Source organism: Stomoxys calcitrans, chromosome 1 (assembly GCF_963082655.1).
Source record: "Stomoxys calcitrans chromosome 1, idStoCalc2.1, whole genome shotgun sequence".
Taxonomy (NCBI): Eukaryota; Metazoa; Arthropoda; class Insecta; order Diptera; family Muscidae; genus Stomoxys; species Stomoxys calcitrans.
In genome coordinates, this window is record NC_081552.1 from 265,141,616 (window position 1) to 265,154,446 (window position 12,831).

The 12,831-nt window shown below is 39.1% G+C and overlaps 1 protein-coding gene across 5 annotated transcripts in view; it reads left to right on the top strand.

Annotated features, from left to right (window-relative positions):
- Window positions 1-12,831, top strand: part of LOC106091469 (RNA-binding protein Musashi homolog Rbp6) — a 1,151,181-nt gene that overhangs the window by 298,026 nt on the left and 840,324 nt on the right. For all 5 annotated transcript variants that reach the window (XM_059360540.1, XM_059360539.1, XM_059360543.1 and 2 more), the window contains exon 4: window positions 7,075-7,156. In XM_059360540.1, coding sequence (XP_059216523.1) covers window positions 7,075-7,156 — 82 coding nt within the window. The remainder of the gene's footprint in view (window positions 1-7,074; window positions 7,157-12,831) is intronic.

Below are 12,831 nucleotides of genomic sequence, written 5' to 3' on the forward strand. Positions count from 1 at the left end.
TTACTATGTTTAATCCTTTCACATGCATGCATATGGGTATGCGTATCAGTTTGCGTGCATGAGACTGCCTTTAATGGGGAATCAACAAAACAATCAATTATCCTAACGTTCCTTCCCCGCACTCCCCTCCCACTGAACCAGCAACCGCTTGTACACTGTTCGTCTTCATTTGAAATGCGTCTAAATTGCATTGACATTCTGGTGTTGTTGTTTTTGGTGGTGTTGTTTTATTATTTTTGTATTGTCAATTTGTAATAGACGTTGTTTTTATTACACCAACCACCAACAATGTAATCAAACATGGCTACTCACACCACCAGACAAACAGTAACAAAACATGCACATACATGACAAGGGCGGTGTGACAGCGACGAGGTGCATGCACTCAGTTAAAGGCCTTTAAGATAAGAATGAGTGGAATTTTTGGACATTTCGAAAAACTTTTTTATTTCTATGTAAATAAAAAAAAATCTTTTAAATTTACTTGGAAATTCTAAGAATTGTAAATTTACAATAAAATTTGGTTGGGAAAGGTATTTTGATAAGTAATCTCAGGTAAATTTGGAAATTTTTTAATCGCAGTGTAGGTTAGGGGGTATATAGGTTAGGGGGTATATTCACTGTAGGTTAGGGGGTATATTCATTATGTCATTCCGTTTGCAACACATCATAATATCCATTTCCGACCCTATAAAGTATATATATTCTTCATCAGCGTAAAAATCTTAGATGATCTAGCCATGTCTGTTCGTCTGTCCGCCTGTCTGTTGAGATTAAGCGAAGAATAATACTGGCAAACAGATGCTACTTTGGACTAAGTAAGCAGTTTAGAAACAAGGCCAAATTCGTTTTCAATAATAAGGCCCTGAGTGCTTGTTTTTTGCCATGGAACTCCATATTCAACTTCATATTCTTGCCAGGTATTCACAATGTCTTCTCTAAAGCCCTTTGTTCGTGGGGCCCCACCGTCTCCACAATTATAGTGTCCAAATTCATGTTGATGACAGTAGCACAACACAACATTAGTTCTGACATTGGCTATGGTGCATGGCGTTGGGGTGATGGTGCTAGAATGGGGAAGGCGATTTGTTTTTTGTGTCATTTGGCAGTTGTGTTTGTTGGCTTTCGGTCTCGCGGTCGTTTCGGTTGGTCTTGTTTTAATTTATTATGCTTAAACTGTCATAAGCATATAAATCGTTTTTATTATTGCACATAATTATCATTTTAAAAGTTAAATCACGCGACTCAACACACACACACACACACACTCACAGATATACAATCACACATACACACACAATGGCAGCCACAGCGACAACAACGAAGTCAATGCCAATAACAACTGAACCATATGGCAGTGTTGGAATGTTTTCAATGAAATACGAGCATGCAAAATCTTCGCATGGACGTAGGAAAGTTTTCGCAGAAAAGGAGGAAGACCAGTTAAGGGGGTTGTATCAAGCACCATAGAATCCTTTTGTTACATCTCCAAGTACTTATTGGACCGATAATATGCATACATTCTTGGGCGCCATCCCTGCAAGCGTTCTTCAAATTTTTCGAAGCGCGTTCGTCCCTGCTTTAAAAAAAACAATCTTCTGATGGAGCTTTACTCAATTTTTTTTCCACCACTGGAGGATGGGGGCATATTCATTTTGTCACTCCGTGTGCAACACATCGAAATATCCATTTCCTACCCTATATAGCATATATATTCTTGATAGGCGCAAAAATCTAAGACCATCTAGACATGTCCGCCCGTCTGTCTGTTAAAATAACGCTACAGTCTTTAAAAATAGAGATATTGAGTTGAAACTTTGCACAGATTCTTTTTTTTTGTCCATGAGCAGGTTAAGTTCGAAGATGGGCTATATGGACTATACCTTGATATAGCCCCTATATAGACCGATCCGCCGACTTAGGGTCTTAGGCCCATAAAAGCCACATTTATTATCCAATTTTGCTGAAATTTGGGACAGTGAGTTGTGTTAGGCGCTTAGACATCATTTGTCAATTTGGCCTAGATTGGTCCAGATTTGGTTATAGCTGCCATATAGACCGATCCTCCGATTTAGGGTCTTAGGCCCATAAAAGACACATTTATTATCCCATTTTGCAGAAATTTTGGACAGCGAGTTAAGTTTAGCCCCTTGATATACTTCTGCAATGTGGCAGAGATTGATCAATATGTGGATATAGCTGCCATATAGACCGATCTCTCGATTTAAGGTTTTGGGCCCATAAAAGGCGCATTTATTGTCCAATGTCGACGAAAATTGGGACAGTGAGTTCTGTTAGGCCTATCGACATTCTTCTTCAATTTGGCCCAAATCGGTCCAGATTCGGATATAGCTGTCATATAGACCGATCTATCGATTTTTGGTTTTGGGGCCATAAAAGGCGTATTTATCGTCTGATTTTGACAAAATTTGGGACAGTGAGTAGCTTGCGGTTCCCCGACAACTGACTTAAATATGGTTCAGATCCGACTATATTTAGATATAGCTACCATATAGACCGATCTCCCGATAAAGGGTCTGAATACCATAAAAGCTGTTTTTATTACCCAATTTCGCTGAAATTTGCAACAGGTGGTTATTTTAAGCCTCCCGATATCTGACCTAAATATGGATAAGATCGGTTAATATTTAGATATTGCTGCCATATAGACCGATATTTCGATAAAGGGTCTGAAGACCATAAAAGCTTTATTTATTACCCGATTTCGCTGAAATTTTACACAACTGGTTTTTTTAAGCCTCCCGATATCTGTCCTAAATTTGAATTAGATGGTCCATATTTAGGTATAGCTGGCATATAGACTGATATCCCGATAAAGGGTCTGAAGACCATAAAAGCTTTATTTATTACCCGATTTCGTTGAAATTTGCAACAGGTGGTTATTTTAAGCCTTCCGACATCTGGTCTAAATATGGATTAGATCGGTCCATATGTAGATATAGCTGCCATATAGACCGATCTCCCGATAAAGGGTCTGAAGGCCACAAAAGCTTTAATTTTTATCCGATTTTGCTGAAATTTGGTATAGTGTGCAGTATTGAGCCTCCTAACATCCGACCAAAATATGGTCCAGATGGGACTATATTTAGATATAGCTGCCATATAGACCGATCTCCTGATAAAGGCTCTGAAACCTATAAAAGCTTTATTTTTTAACTGATTTCGCTGAAATTGGCAACAGGTGGTTATTTTTAGCCTCCTGGTACCCGACCCAAATATGGATTAGATCGGTTTATATTTAGATATAGCTGCCATATAGACCGATATCCGATAAAGGGTCTGAAGCTCATAAAAGCTTAATTTTTTATCCGATTTCGCTGAAATTTGGAATAATGTGCAGCTTTGGGCCTTCAAACATTCAACTCAAATATAGTACAGATCGGCCTATATTTAGATATAGCTGACATATAGACCGATCTCCCGATAAAGGGTCTGAAGACCATAAAAGCTTTATTTATCACCCAATTTCGCTGAAATTTGAATCAGGGAGTAGGTTGGGACCTTCTAATATCCGACCAGAATATGTTTCAGATCAGACTATATTTAGATATAACTGCCATATAGACCGATCTCCCGATAAAGGGTCTGAAGGCCATAAAAGTTTTAATTTTTATCCGATTTCGCTGAAATTTGGAATAGTGCGCAGTTTTGAGCTTCCTAACACCCCAACAAAATATGGTTCAGAACGGGCTATATTTAGATGTAGCTGCCATATAGACTGATCTCCCGATAAAGGGTCTGAAGCCCATAAAATTTTGTTTTTTAACCGATTTCGGGGACTGAAGACCATAAAAGCTTTATTTATTACCCGATTTCGCTGAAATTTTAAACACTGAGTTTTTCTGAGCTTCACGATATCCGACCTTTATGTGGTTCAGATCGGTTTATAATTGGATATATTTGCCAAAAAGAACAATCTTTTGTATTATAAAATTCAATAGTGGCATATATATTAGACCACTCAATGTCCGTGACGGATTTGGGTGCATAAGTTATCCAATTTGCACCGGATTGTGACGAAAGGTGGTTTACATATATAACCGAGGTGGTGGTAATCGAAAAGTTCGGCCAGGCCAAATTTGCAGCTTACCACTTTCCATAAATAATCGAATTTTTCTTCTCAAAATTTTGTAATTTGAAAATTTGTTTTAACAATTGCCAGACTACGCCCCTGGCAAATAAAAAACTTCAAGTGTTATATTGGCTCCTCCCAACGATTTGCTTAATAAGCAAGGCTATCGTTTAAATGCCCTCTCCGGCTATGAAGTTCCTTTTTTATATAAATTTCCGCATTTCAACTCCTCCATGAGAGAAAGAATGAACATTGCTGCTGTTATTATAATTCCAAACAGTGTTCTCCTGCCACCGGTCTCTTCGTTGGTGGAGCAACCAGTGGTTTTTAATGGACATTTTTCCCATCCAAAGCCATTTGTGATGGTGGTGGCTAAACTTGCAAAGTGTCGTTATTTTTTCTTCCTTTCTTTTTTTTTCAATGCCACTGCAACTTTGAACTGGGCTGCAGGGGGTATTCACCCAATGCTTTGCTACTGCTGCAACAGCTACAGCTGTTGTCCGCACTGGCTCTGGCTCAATTCAAATTGGCGAGGAGCAACAGCCCAACAATCAGACGAAGAATGACAAGAAAAAACAGCATTCTGTGCGCAATAATGGCACGCGTTGCGTTTTGTTTTTATTGAATTTTTATTGTGCACCAGTTAAGATTTATGATGTATTATTTTTGTTATATATGACCGACCCCAAGTCCAAGTACGTCCATTTGTTGTGCTGGCCTTCTGTCTACTCATGCCACAGTTCCATGGGGACTGTGGCTTATTTGTACAATCGCAGTTGGTTTTTTTTTTTCTTTTTGTTTTTGCTGATTGTCGCGAATTGGCGTTGGTCATTGGCAAGGGAGGCTAACTTTTTCATTTCTGCGTAGATGGGAAAATATTTTCACATAAATAGAACAAAAAAAAAAAAAATAGTTGCAAGTTGCAAACAAATGCTTTACAGCATGCGGCTCTGAATGCTCCTTTGAAGATTGCCTTCATTCAAAAAATGCCAACAACAGATGTGAATTTCACTTTAACGAATAAAAGAGTAATTGTGAGGGCAATATGTAAAAAAATAAGGAAAAAAACATAAAAAACAAGTAAAAAGGCATTAAGTTTGGCCGGGCCGAACTTTGGCTACCCACCACATCGGTTATATATGTAAACCTCCTCTTATCAAAATCCGGTGAAGTTGCATACCTTATGTAACATAGCAGTTATATCGAAATAGATTCCGATTTGGACCAAATACTAATAAGTGCAGTAGCTATATCTAAAAATAAAACGATCTGAGCCATATACGACACGGATGTCGAAAAGCCTAACATAAGTCACTGTGTCAAATTTCAGTGAAATCCTATAATAAATGTGGCTTTTATGCGGCCAAGACTTTAAATCGAGATATAGGTCTACATGGCAGCTATATCCAAATCTGGACCGATTTGGGCCAAATTGAAACAGGACGTCGAAGAGCCTAACTAAACTCACGTTCTCAAATTTCAGCGACATAGAACAATAAAACCGAGAGATCGGTCAATATGACAGCTATATTCAAATCTGGACCGATCTAAGCCAAGTTGAAGAAGGGCGTCGAAGAGCCTAACTAAACTAACTGTTTGAAATTTCAGCAGAATTGGATAATAAATGTGGCTTTTATGGGCCCAAAACCTTAAATCAAGAGATCGGTCTATATGGTAGCTATATCCAAATCTGGACCGATCTGAGCCAAATTGAAGAAGGATATCGAAGGGCCTAACACAACTCACTGTCCAAAATTTCAGCAAAATCGGATAATAAATGTGGCTTTTATGGGCCTAAGACCCAAAATCGGTGGATCGGTCTATATGGCAGCTATATCCAAATCTAGACCGATCTATGCCAAATCAAAGAAAGATGTCGAAGAGCCCAGCACAACTCCTTGTCCCAAATTTGGGCAACATCGGATAATAAATGTGGCTTTTATGGGCCTAAGACCCAAAATCGGTGGATCGGTCTATGTGGCAGCTATATCCAAATCTGGACCAATCTGAGCCAAATTGACGGAGAATGTCGAAGGGTCTAACACAACTCACGGTTCCAAATTTCATCAAAATCGTATAATAAATGTGGATTTTATGGGCCTAAGGCCCTAAGTCGGAGGATCGGTCTATATGGCAGCTATATCCAAATCTGAACCGATTTGGGCCAAATTAGAGAAAGATGTCGAAGGGCCTAAGACAACTGACTGTCCCAAATTTCATTAAAATCGGATAATAAATGTTGCCTTTATGGGCCTAAGACCCTAAATCGGAGGATCGGTCTATATGGCAGCTATATCCAAATCTGGACCGATCTATGCCAAATCAAAGAAAGATGTCGAAGAGCCTAGCACAACTCCTTGTCCCAAATTCGGGCAACATCGGGTAATAAATGTGGCTTTTATGGGCTTAAGACCCTAAATCGGAGGATTGGTCTATATGGCAGCTATATCCAAATCTGGACCGATCTGGGCCAAATTGCAGAAATATATTGAGGAGCCTAACATAACTCACTGTCTTAAATTTCATCAAAATCGGATAATAAATGTGGCTTTTATGGGCCTTAGACCCTAAATCGAGAGAGAGATGGCAGCTATATCCAAATCTAGACCGATCTGGTTCATATTGCAGAAAGTTATCAAGGGTCCCAACACAACTCACCGGCCCAAATTTCAGCTAAATCGGATAATAAATGGGGCTTTTATGGGCCTAAGACCCTAAATCGGCGGATCGGTCTATATCAAGATATAGTCCGATATAGCCCATCTACGAACTTAACCTACTTATGGACAAAAATAGAATCTGTGCACAGTTTTAGCTCAATATCTGTATTTTTAAAGATTGTGGCGTGATTTCAACAGACAAACGGACAGTCGGACGGACATGGCTAGATGGTCTTAGATTTTTACGCTGATCAAGAATATATATACTATGCCCTTCCGAATGCCCCTTTACTAACCACATCCTTTTTTCTTTCATTGCAGAGAGTTTAAAAGACTACTTTAGCCGCTTCGGTGCAATATCGGAAGCCATGGTTATGAAAGATCCTGCGACGCGAAGGTCAAGGTAAGTAACTTGGGGCCCCCGTAGCTTATCAAAAGCGATACATAAACACTTTAAGTTAAAGACTTTGACTTTTACTATGTCATAAGTTTGAAATTGAAATACTTTGTGCAACATTGTGTGATGCGAGAGTCGTGCACTCGTCCTCCCACCCTCCAAATTTATTCAGGGGCCATCACTACTTCTTGCTACATATCCTCCCCTCTTCCACAGCTGTTGCATTTTCTTATTTTAATTTGAAATACTCGAGTAGCACAATGTTTTATTGCGTGTAATACTGACGCAGTTTTGCTGTTGCTGTTGGTATTGCTATTTGCTCCCTAAGAGTTAGCTTTTTTTTATTGGAACGCTTAAATGTTTGTTTGGCGAGGAGTGCTTTGAGGCGGGTGCAAGTGTTTTCACATTGTTTTTCCATACTTGCGATACTTTTACTTTGGTCGTCGTTTTGGTGATTTATAACCATACTTTGGTACTTTTTGATCTTTTTACGTGTCGAGTGGCAGCCGAGTGAGCAAAGTCAGTTGATGACGCTAGAGGCGGGTGCTAACCAAAGTTACCAGATTTGATGATGATGAAAAGTTTTAGGTCGATGTTTATGCATTTTTTTTCAGCTACAAACATTTTTTCTTTGCTAAAATGTGTTAAAAAAAACTGCTGTAACATTATCACATTTTTCAGATCGGTCAGATATATCACCCCGCGAAGATTTTTGTGGATGGCCTCCAACCATTAAGCCCCCAAATTGGATGTCAGATTTGCGCTCTACTCAAAAATGCAAAATTTTGCCCATGAACACTCCACTAAGGAACAGGGACTAACTTCTCACATATCAATGAGTGCAGTCCGATTCAAGTTTTAACTCAAGATAAGGAGCGTCCTTTGTATACCCTACACCACTACTGTGGTACAGGGTATTATTACTTAGAGCATTTGTTTGTAACACCCAAAAGGAAGAGAGATAGATACATTGATAAGTATACCGATCGATTCAGAATCACTTTCTGATCCGATTTAGCTATGTCGGTCCGTCTGTCTGTCCGTCTGTCTGTCTGTCTGTCTGTCTGTCTGTCTGTCTGTCTGTCTGTCTGTCTGTCTGTCTGTCCGTCTGTCTGTCCGTCTGTCTGTCCGTCTGTCTGTCCGTCTGTCTGTCCGTCTATCTGTCTGTCCGTCTGTCTATCCGTCTGTCTGTCCATCTGTCTGTCCGTCTGTCTGTCTGTCCGTCTGTGTGTCCGTCTGTCTGTCCGTTTGTCTGTGTGTCCGTCTGTCTGTCTGTCTGTCCGTCCGTCTGTCTGTCCGTCTGTGTGTCCGTCTGTCTGTCCGTCTGTCTGTCCGTTTGTCTGTCTGTCTGTCCGTCTGTCTTTCTGTCTGTCTGTCTGTCTGTCTGTCTGTCCATCTGTTTGTCCGTCTGCCTGTCCGAGTCTGTCCGTCTATCTGTCCGTCTGTCTGTTCGTCTGTCTGTCCGTAAGTCCATGATAATTTTTGTATAAACTACAGGTCGCAATTTTTATCCGATCGTCTTCAAATTTGGTATGGGCATGTTTTTCGGACTAGAGACGAAGACTATTGAAATTGGAAAAAATCGGTTCAGATTTTATATAGCTCCTATATATATGTTCGTCCTATTTGAAGTAATACTGCAATGAAATGGTCATTTGTTAACCGATTCTCTCGAAATTTGGCAGGAAGGATTTTATTATGATTAAAAGTGAATTGTATAGAAATCGGTTCAGATTTAGATATAGCTCCCATATATATGTATCGCCCGATTTTCACTTAATTGGCCGTAGTAGCTACAGTTTTTAACTGATCTGCACAAAATTTGGCACGGATGGTTTTGCTACTGATTTTAACATATTTGAGAAATTTCATCAAAATCGGTTCAGATTTAGATATAGCTCCAACATATAAGTATCGCCCGATTTTCACATAAATGGCCGTAGTAGCTACAGTTTTCAACTGATCTGCACAAAATTTGGCACGGATTATTTTGTTACTGATTTTAACATATCTGCAAGTTTTCATCAAAATCGGTTCAGATTTAGAAATAGCTCCCATATATATGTTACGCCCGATTTTCACTTAAATGGCCATAGTGGCTACAATTTTCTACCGATCTGCACAAAATTTGCCGCGAACTGTGTCGTTACTGATCCTAACATATCTGCAAAATCTCATCAAAATCGGTTCAGATTTAGATATAGCTCTCATATATATGTATCGTCCGATTTGCACTTAAATGGCCGTAGAAGCTAAAATTTTCAACCGATCTGCACCAAATTTGTCACGGATTGTTTTGCTACAGGTTAAAACACATCCACTAGATTTTACTAAAATCGGTTCAAATTTGGATATAGCTCCCATGTATATGTAAAGGGTGATTTTTTTGAGGTTAGGATTTTCATGCGTTAGTATTTGACAGATCACGTGGGATTTCAGACATGGTGTCAAAGAGAAAGATGCTCAGTATGCTTTGACATTTCATCATGAATAGACTTACTAACGAGCAACGCTTGCAAATCATTGAATTTTATTACCAAAATCAGTGTTCGGTTCGAAATGTGTTCATTCACCGTAACGTTGCGTCCAACAGCATCTTTGAAAAAATACGGTCCAATGATTCCACCAGCGTACAAACCACACCAAACAGTGCATTTTTCGGGATGCATGGGCAGTTCTTGAACGGCTTCTGGTTGCTCTTCACTCCAAATGCGGCAATTTTGCTTATTTACGTAGCCATTCAACCAGAAATGAGCCTCATCGCTGAACAAAATTTGTCAAAATTTGAACACATTTCGAACCGAACACTGATTTTGGTAATAAAATTCAATGATTTGCAAGCGTTGCTCGTTAGTAAGTCTATTCATGATGAAATGTCAAAGCATACTGAGCATCTTTCTCTTTGACACCATGTCTGAAATCCCACGTGATCTGTCAAATACTAATGCATGAAAATCCTAACCTCAAAAAAATCACCCTTTATCACCCGATTTACACTTATAAGGCTGTAATAAACACAATTTGCAACCCATCTGCAGAAAATTTGGCATGGACTGTTTTGTTACTGATCTTAACATGTGTGCGAGATTTCATCAAAATCGGTTCAGATTTGGATGTTGCACCCATACATATTTATCGCCGGACTTGCACTTATATGGCCGTAGTAACAATAATTGTAGGGTAGGTCTAGGGTTTTTATATAGTCGGATCTGCCCGACTTTTGCCTTTCCTTACTGGTTAGTCTTTGATTTGTCTTTGATTTACTCTTTCTGGAACTCATCTGGCACCACTGGTAAAAAAATGAATGAATAAAAGTAGTAAGTACTCACAGCAGGTGGAAAGTGTAAGTCACCGGAGCATCTGGGAGAGGCCAGGACCTTATTCATCAGGGCGGGCCAACCATCCGATGAAGGCAGACAGTTGCACACAATGTACAAAGTGTATTCAAAGTTTTGTTTGAATTTTATTTGAAAGTTTTCTAATTTGTTATTTGTTTTCAGCATCTTCTCTCAATACCATATACTCGGCAGTAGCAGGCAGCACGAACATAGTCAGAGATTGTTGTTTTACTGTAATCCTCAAACCACCACCATGGCTTCGTAAAGCAATATTTGTATTGGTCGTAGAGGTGTTGTAGAATTTGTTTTTTCTTGCGACCCCCTATTGAAGATTTCGTGTGTTTGCCTTGTTGCACCTCTCTCTTGAAGAATTTGTTGTTGATGAGGGTGCTGGTGTTGCTGCTGCTGATGCCTTTGGCGGTGCTGTTGTTGTTTAAACATTTATTACTTTGCTGAAGTTAAAGTGAAAAATTTCCATAAACATTCTTTTAAGCGACATCAAGTTTCTCTTATTAAATTGTACTGCAATCATTTTATTTTCCCAACGCACACACTCTGGCCTCACCTCAATCATTCATGCACACACCCACACACACACGTGGATACATTTACCCTAAGACTCCGGCAATTTGAGCTTAGTGTTACAATCTTATAGCATACTTAAGGGGGCTATCATTGAATGTTCTTGTATCTTTGTCGCTTCCTTCTCGTTCGTCTTGGAATTTGTGTCCTCTTTTGTGAGCGCTTATTGTTTTTGCTTAACACTGTTGTTGTTGTTGTTCTTGCTGTTTTTTCTCTCCTTCAGCTTTTTGCGAGTGTTATTGTTGTTGGTGTGAACACCTTTGGCTCGCATAGCTTTGAACATTATGTAGGTAATGGCATTGTTGCTACTTTTGTTGCGCTTTTTTCATTGCGCAATGCTTCTGCTTGTGCACCTTCTTGTCACGCTTCAACAGTTCATGCTTATAAAACTCTTAAATCGCTGTAAAACGACAATGTAACTTCATAAAAATTTTCGTCGTTTTACGATATTAACCCCAACACCTTTAAACACCGCCTTGGAGTGCAAGATATGCGCATTACGTGGGAGATTTTAAAAGTTGTGACACCAAACAAGTGTAAAAGCTATTCCAAATGAATTGCCATGAGTTTTTGTACAAATCAAAAACAAAGTTGTTCGGATTTTATTTAAAAAAAACGGTTGCTTCAATATTAAAGTACATGGATAGAGGGACGTTTATTTAGCCGTGCAAAATTTCTTTGTGGCTCGCCTAACATAAATCATTTGATTAAAAATTTTAGATTTTTAATTTTCCTTCCTGCCCTCGTATCAGTGATGTGTCACATAAACAGAACTGATGTAGTGTAATAACAATGCATAACTGCTTCTGGGAGTGTTATCGTATTATCTTCCACTCTGAAGTTTGTTTCAACAGTGGCAGGATGGTTTCGTTTTTTTTTATATATTGCAGGATTTTTAGATATATCCTAAAAAAGAAAATAAAAGAATGCTGGGAGTTGGAATTTGATACTTATTTACACTCAGAACAGAAATATATGACTACGCAAAATTTGTGTAAAATTTTTAGCAATTTTTATTCGTTTGAAGGTAAGAATGCTTCCTACAATGTCATAGTGGTGAATAATTTGTAAACTTTTGCCCTGCCCTATATATGTATACCAATCAGGAGTATGTCAAGGGGCTTAACCTAACTCACTGTCCCAAATTTCAGCGTCATCGGACAATTAATGTGCCTTTTACGGTCCCAAAATCTAAAACCGAGATATTGGTCTATATGGCAGCTATAACCAAATCTGAACCGATTTGGGCCAAATTGAAGAAGGATGTCGAAGGGTCTAACACAACCCACTGTCTCAAATTTCTGCGACATTGGGCAATAAATGCGCCTCTTATGCGCCCAAAACCTTAAATCGAGAAATCGGTCTATATGGCAGCTAGATTCAAATCTGGACCGACTTCAAATAATAAATGTGGCTTCTATGGGCCTTAGACCCTATATTGGTGGATCGGTCTATATGGCAGTGATATTAAACTCTGGACCGATCTCAGCCAAAATGAATAAGGACGTCGAAGAGCGTAACTTAACTTAATGTCTCAAATTTCGGCTACATCGGACAATAAATGCGGCTTTTACTCCCCCAAAACCTTAAATTGAGAGATCGGTCAATATGGCAGCTATATACAAATTTGGACCGATCTGGACCAAATTAACACAACTTACTGTCCCAAATTTCGGCAAAATCGAACGAACAATGCGCTTTTTATGGGCCCAAAATATGAATCGATCTAGGCGAAATTGACGAAGGTTATTGAAGGGCCTA